At 32.6% G+C, this 6,836-nt stretch overlaps 1 protein-coding gene across 2 annotated transcripts; it reads left to right on the top strand.

The window, feature by feature from the left end:
• Window positions 1-479: 479 nt before the first annotated feature.
• Window positions 480-4,212, top strand: LOC109340506. Of its 2 annotated transcripts, none has more exons than XM_019578219.1 (6): window positions 480-1,058; window positions 1,739-1,847; window positions 2,049-2,220; window positions 2,302-2,483; window positions 3,106-3,249; window positions 3,896-4,212. In XM_019578219.1, the coding sequence occupies exons 1-5, from the start codon at window positions 586-588 to the stop codon at window positions 3,229-3,231; spliced, it is 1,062 nt and encodes a 353-aa protein (XP_019433764.1). In that variant the 5' UTR covers window positions 480-585; the 3' UTR covers window positions 3,232-3,249; window positions 3,896-4,212. The 2 variants fall into 2 exon arrangements, with proteins under 2 accessions (XP_019433764.1, XP_019433763.1); XM_019578218.1 differs by having other exon boundaries at window positions 1,736-1,847.
• Window positions 4,213-6,836: the final 2,624 nt, after the last annotated feature.

Genomic DNA, 6,836 nt, shown 5'->3' with positions numbered 1-6,836 from the left:
TTTTGATTGTTGAAATGATCGCAGGCGAATAGGACATATGGTGAACATTTTAGAATATGTTTGATTGTTGAAATGATCGCAGGCGAATAGGACATATGGTGAACATTTTAGAATATAAGCTTTGCCCAAATTGTCAATGCTACTTTTAACTAACACAATGAAGAATATGTTTAAAGTTGTCATAGGAAAAAAGGGCATACTATAATCTTTTGTCTCAAAATAATCATATTTCTATATCTCTATCTAATAAAATAACACTATATAATATACAAAATATTAATTTATGATTTTATAAACTTTTTTCCTCAAAAACTAATCCATTTTAATTAGTGTGAGACACAAATAACACTGAAATAACTTGCACCTAGAACAATTTTGTCAGTTTGTTTGTTTAAAGTTTAAACGATGGAACTTGCCTAAGACAGTTATGTCATTTTAAACGATGAGTGAAGAGAGAGAAAAGCAGAAGTAGCAAGCTGCGTAGAGAGAGAGAGAGTGAAAGAAAAAACAATAATCGCGACATAGAGAGAGAGAGAGACCGTTAATTTCAGTTAAAAGCAAAGCAAAGAGGGAAAAAAAGGAACCATGGTTTCAGATGAAGAAATATCTGATGCACTGAAGTCATTGTTCAGAGAACCAAACCCTACAACCTTTACTACCTTGAACCAACTCGTTGAACAGCTTCAATCCAAGCTCGGTGTTCATGATCTCACTCATAAGCTCGATTTCATCACCCATCAGATCCACCTCCTCTTCGGATCCCACCACCAACAACAACAACATGCTCCACCGCCGCAACAACTTCCTCAGAGGCAGTTCCTCCACCCTCACCATCCACAACAACAAAAAATTCCGAAGGACCATTTTGCCCTTCACCAAAGCCCTAATTTTCAAACTGCCACTACTACTGTCCCGGCCTCTTCCGCCTTCCAGAATTTCCCTTCCGGCTCTGTGTCTCCGGTTAAACCCGAGGCGGTCGCTGTTGCGGTCACAGATGCAGCTGGCGTGAGCAGTGAAGCTCCTCCTCTTCCTGCAAGCAGTGAGGTTCCTAAGGAAAGGTTAGGTTTCTCTTTTTTTCCCTTGAGTTTTATTTAGTTTATTTTTCTTCTTCTATTATTTCCCCTGCGAGTTCGCAAACATACCCTTAATAGCTTAATGGCTTACGTGAGTTGGTTAAGGAATTAAAAAGACGGTCAATGCATGAGACTCACATAGTGGGATCTGAAGAGATTTAATATACGCAGCCTTACCTTTGTGGTCACCGGGCAATAAAGTTTAACTCGCCCTCCCATTAGTTAAGGAGTTAAAAAGGACAATTTTCTTAATGGTGCCAACTGGTTTGCATTAGTCTTTATTAAATAGTGTTGAAAACTTAATGCAGCGGTGTATAGGATTTTGTTGTTAATGTGCTATGTTTTTATTGGACTGGGTATGGTCCTCTCGCTCTCATTACAGTACATGTGAACTTCTGAAAGGTGGGAAGTGGAAGCTTTGTTCTGTTTAGTCTTGTATGCTAAATTTCCGCTTTAATAAGTGAAGCATATCTCTGAATACTTGTTTTTTAATATCTCTACAAGTTATAATAATAAGGCACAATGCCTTTAACATTTTACCTGGTTGTTATGGCAAATATGCATATGGTGGAACTTCTTTATTTTGTATGTTAAAACAGAATATTATATATTGATATTGTTAACATTGCTTCCTTGTTATAATTGGGATTCACGTTTTGCAGTAGTCAACCAAAGGCAAAGAGAAGAGGTGGCCCAGGTGGTCTCAACAAACTCTGTGGTGTTTCACCTGAACTTCAGGTCATTGTTGGTCAGCCAGCATTGCCAAGGACTGAGGTTTGTACTTTGTACTAATTTTTTTAAAGCCCAGGTCAGTTGAGTGGATGAGTAAAGAACCATTTATAATGACTATGGGCTAGGTTTTGGGGTAGAGTTAGGCCCAATTATTTTGAACATTGTTTAAACAAGTTAAATTTATTGCCTATTTTGGTAGATTTTCTAGCAATATTTTTAACATGTGAAATGATTGTGGTTTAGATTGTGAAGCAACTATGGGCTTACATAAGGAAAAACAATCTCCAAGATCCTAGCAACAAAAGGAAAATAATTTGCAATGATGAGCTGCGAGTGGTATTCGAGACGGATTGCACAGACATGTTCAAGATGAATAAGTTGCTAGCTAAACACATAATCACCCTTGAACCAACCAGTAACTATCTTAGTTGGTCATATTTTTAAAAAATTGCGGTTTGTTGCATGGTTTGAATTCTTCTTGTTTTGGCACTTTCAGAACAGCCAGTTCCTAAGAAGCAGAAGGTAGAGCTGGAGTCTGGAACAAAGAGTGCTGAACCTGCTCCTTCTATAATAGTATCTGATGCACTTGCTAACTTTTTTGGCATTGCTGGAAGGGAGATGATACAGTCGGAGGTTCTAAAGCGCATGTGGGAGTACATAAAGGTCAACCAGCTAGAGGTAAGCAACGGAGAGCTAAAACTTATACTACGTTCACGCAGTGGCATTGCTGCATTAAGTTCAGTATCAAGATATCGATAATTGTTGATCAACTTGATAATTTTTCTAACTAATTTAGATTTCTCAATTACTAACGCTACAGTCTGTCATAGTTATATACTTTATCTTCTTTTAGTTCTAACCCACTTTAACAACTTGAACGTTTTAGTATTTGAGAGCATTTCTTTCTCTTATCATCTATTTTTTTATTACTTGTATTTCTTATACATTTTATGTTATAATTTTTACATCTAGATAATGATAGTCCGTTTTACTTTGCTTGGAATGTTATTCTTTATGCTGGTCCAATGTGTTCGCATTAGTAGGTTACTGTGTTTTTACATCAATTGCAAGCACATAGGCCATAGGGTCTTGAGATTATTGAAGCTTCTATAACAACAGACAATTGAAGGCAAATATGGTTTTAAGTGGAAGGAGAAGAAGATGCGAAGTGGTTTGGTTTTTACAAATTTTGTCTGGAAAAAATGTTGTATGATATAATTCTATGAATAATAAATTATGTATGGTAAACTTTGTTGGGCTATAACTTATTGAGTTACACAAATCTTCAATATATTGCTAGGATCCTGCGAATCCTATGGCAATAGTATGTGATGCAAAGCTTCAGGAGCTCTTTGGCTGTGAAAGCATTTCAGCATTAGGTTTACCTGAAGTTTTGGGCCTTAATCATATGTTTAGGAGATCATGATGCTGACAACATTCTCCGGTTAGTAGAATATACACATACAACAATACTTGTGTCAAAAAATCATAATACTGTTCATTTTTTCCTAACCTCTACCGAGTTTCAGTGGACCTACTTTATTTGAAGCTCCAGATGGTATTTAACTGCTAATTCAATTGTCTCTTGTGATGTCTCAAAATGTTCTGTTATGTATACTGTTAAGTATTTGCATCTTGCTTTGGTTTTTAGAATAATATTTTACATGGAATGAAATAACTTGTACTTGTATTTAGCATGGCATAAACCTTAGTTTTATTCATTCCCTTGCACTCGAAAAAGTAATTAAAAGTATAGAAAAAACCCATAGTGACCATTACTTGATTGATCCTTTTCAAGTGAGAAAGTAATGTGCTTTCTCATCAGTATCCTGCTAATAACATCTTGAGACTATCATGATTAAGGCACTGATTACTACTGGATGAATAGTGTAAAACAATTCCCTGAATTTAGGAATATGCTGCATTTCATATTCAACTTTATCGGCAACTCTGCATAACTCTTCTGAATTTTAAAAAACAATTACTTTTTTCATTTATAATTTGATAATTTTCCAGGCTGATAGATTCCTTTTTCTTATATAAATGATATTTATGCACAGAACTTGTGTAATATTTTCTTTTGGTTGCAGTCACAGATTAACATGGCGTTAATTCTAGTACAGTTCGAGCTGATTTACCCACATTTTGACTTGATTCTGTAACTTGACTGATTAGATTTGTGCTCCTTAGTTCATGTTGATAAGTTATTAGCATAATGAAGATGTAATAGGGACAGCTTTTAGTTTCTAGCTTTTATTTTGTCTAACATGGCACTTAGTTTAGGATGACTTGTGGGTATTTTGACATCTGTAAAATGCTGACACTGGGAAAAAAGTGATGTATAATGTATCTTCCTTCAAACTGGGCTCATGATATTTATGTGTAGTTAATGAAATGCAGCTTGGCAGATGTAAATGTAAGCTTTGTAACTTCAGTACTAATCAACCATCAATTCAGTTCTTGATTTCAGTTGGTCCCAACATGACCACACTGTTTCAATGCTCCACCTTGGTAAAGTTTTTCATGTATAATTTGTTGTTTATTGATGGGTGACACTTGAACTATCATTTTTTATGTGGAATTTTAATGACAAATGAAACAAGTTTTGATGGTGAGTATAGTGCCCCAGATTTTCTATTGAACACTGGTTATATCATTTGTTATAACGTGACTCCCAAGTCTTCATTTTCTCTCCAAAATATGTCTTCCTTTTCTCTTCAAAATCCAACTCCCAAACTAATTTGTAGAAAATCTTTTTTTTGCCCATTGTTGGTACCTATTGGTCTTTCATTTAGATGTGGATATTTTTTATAGGCAAATGTTAGTATATTAGTATTTGTAGTGGGTGAGATTTGAACTCTCAACCTCATTATGACTTCATTCCTTAAACCCTTCACCCTAACTAGGGGTGTAAGTGGTTCCGGTTTAAACCTCGAAACTGATGGAACCAAACCAAACTACAAAATGTGGTTCGATTTGATTTTGCGGTTCAATTCGATTATTTTTAAGGAATCATTTATGTTCATTTTAGTTCATAGTTTTAGAAATTTAGGAACCATTGGAACTAAATCGAACCACATTTAAAGAAATAGATACTCGCGAATGATGTTTATTGTTATTTAAATTCTTCAACCAAATTTGTGGTTCAAATTATCAATTTCATGTGAATTATAGTGTTATATATGTTACTAAATTGGTATCCCAAAGTTCCCTCTTCTTGGCCACTGTTCACTTTATCACATCACTTGGTGATCTGGTATTGTGCACAACAAAGAGGTGTACCCTGGGGCTGACTTTAAGAAGTATGCCATCTTAGGAGATGACATCTGTATAATGGATGTATTATATATATTATTACTTACTAAATTGTTTTCCAGTGTCTTATGATTTGGATCTTATCTTTCAACTTTTGTGGTATTGTGTTTGAAACTAATATATAACATAAATTGTTATACATGTATTGTTATATGTGTTACTAATTATTAATTGTAAGATTATATATGTAACTATGATATATTTTACTAATTGATATATATGTTACTAAATTGTTTTGTATGTTACTAATCGTGAATTGTATTGTCATGTATGTTACTAATTGTGAATTGTATTATTATATATGTTATACTTTGTTTTTCTCTCCATAAATTATATAATTGTTATATATGTTTTCCTTTTATGAACAAATAATATTTCTTGTAACACATTTTGAACTTTCAATTGATGCAATATTTTTATAAAAAATAGAAAAAACCGTGGAACCGGTTCCCATAGTTAGATTTGTAGTTAATTGAGCTTAACCGGATTATGTATTTGTGTTCGATTTTGTCACCAAAATGCACCAAAAACCGAATCGAACCGAACTTTTATACCCCTAACTCTAACCACTTGACCACCTTATGACTCCCCAAAGACATGAGAGTTGATTATGGACCGAGGAAAATGTTATCATCTAGACCGCCCATACTAGACATCACTCTCACTAGTTGTATGAACTATTTTATATTCTATAGTTATTTGATTATTTATTTAAAGGAAAAAACTTATTTTTTATTTGGAAATTTTATTTTGCTCCTACATACCTCCATGAGCAATAGAAAAGCAAGAGTGTATACTTCTAGGTGAAAAGTGTTTGCTGAAGAAAACAAGTACATATTCATAATTATTCCTCCATTTATATGATTATAGATTTTTATATTTATTTGAATAGAAAATATTCATATGAAAAAAAAATAGTTATCCTTCCATTATTAATTTATTTAAAAAAATATATTTTCTTTGTTATTTTTTATAATGATTTGTTAAAAAAGGTTTTACTAAAATATATTTTTTAAACAAGATTATCATTTATTAATAACTTTGTTAGTAAAAACAAATACATTTATTATTTTATCTTCACAATTATTCATTATTTAATTTGATATTATTTATTAGTCAAGGATTTATCATCATTATAAATATTATTATGATTATTAGTATTAATAATGAGAAAATAAATCTTAGAGTGTATGCAATGAAAATAAATTTTGGAGTGAAAATATATTTTGGTTCTAAAATTTTTATGTGTACCATTGATTCATAAAAATTTGAAAAACCCAAAACGGTCCAAAAATATTAAATTAGTCATTTTTTGTATTTTTTTATGACCCTCCATAGAGATTATTTTTACTCACATTCGTGATCTTTAAATACTTATTTGGATTTTTAGTTATTCGTGATCAAATTGGTATATACAAAAATTTATAAGAACTAAAATAAGTATTTACTCTAAATTTTATTCATAGAGAAAAATGTGAGTGCACAATTATTTCATGGCCTTAAGCCTTAGAGAGAACAATATGAGTGTATTACATTATCATAGTGACATAGTGGGGGTGATTTTTTCATGAATGCATTTCTCAAACTAGAACATTTCTCTAAAACTGGATGAATCCGAAATTAACTAGGCTTTGTGCTTTGTTCTTAAATTGATCACAATCCTTCATAAGATGATTGTCGCGATCCGATTTTCAGCTGCATGACTTATTTAGAGTC

Source organism: Lupinus angustifolius, unplaced genomic scaffold (genome assembly GCF_001865875.1).
Source record: "Lupinus angustifolius cultivar Tanjil unplaced genomic scaffold, LupAngTanjil_v1.0 Scaffold_182_13, whole genome shotgun sequence".
In the NCBI taxonomy this organism is placed as follows: domain Eukaryota; kingdom Viridiplantae; phylum Streptophyta; class Magnoliopsida; order Fabales; family Fabaceae; genus Lupinus; species Lupinus angustifolius.
This window is presented reverse-complemented; position numbering and strand designations above follow the sequence as displayed.

Excerpts from the sequence above, each read along its gene's own strand:
- LOC109340506 (XM_019578218.1), top strand. The coding sequence starts at position 586 with ATGGTTTCAGATGAAGAAATATCTGATGCACTGAAGTCATTGTTCAGA. Across the intron at positions 1,059-1,735 it reads AGTGAGGTTCCTAAGGAAAG|TAGTCAACCAAAGGCAAAGA; the intron begins GTTAGGTTTCTC and ends CACGTTTTGCAG. Across the intron at positions 1,848-2,048 it reads CAGCATTGCCAAGGACTGAG|ATTGTGAAGCAACTATGGGC; the intron begins GTTTGTACTTTG and ends ATTGTGGTTTAG.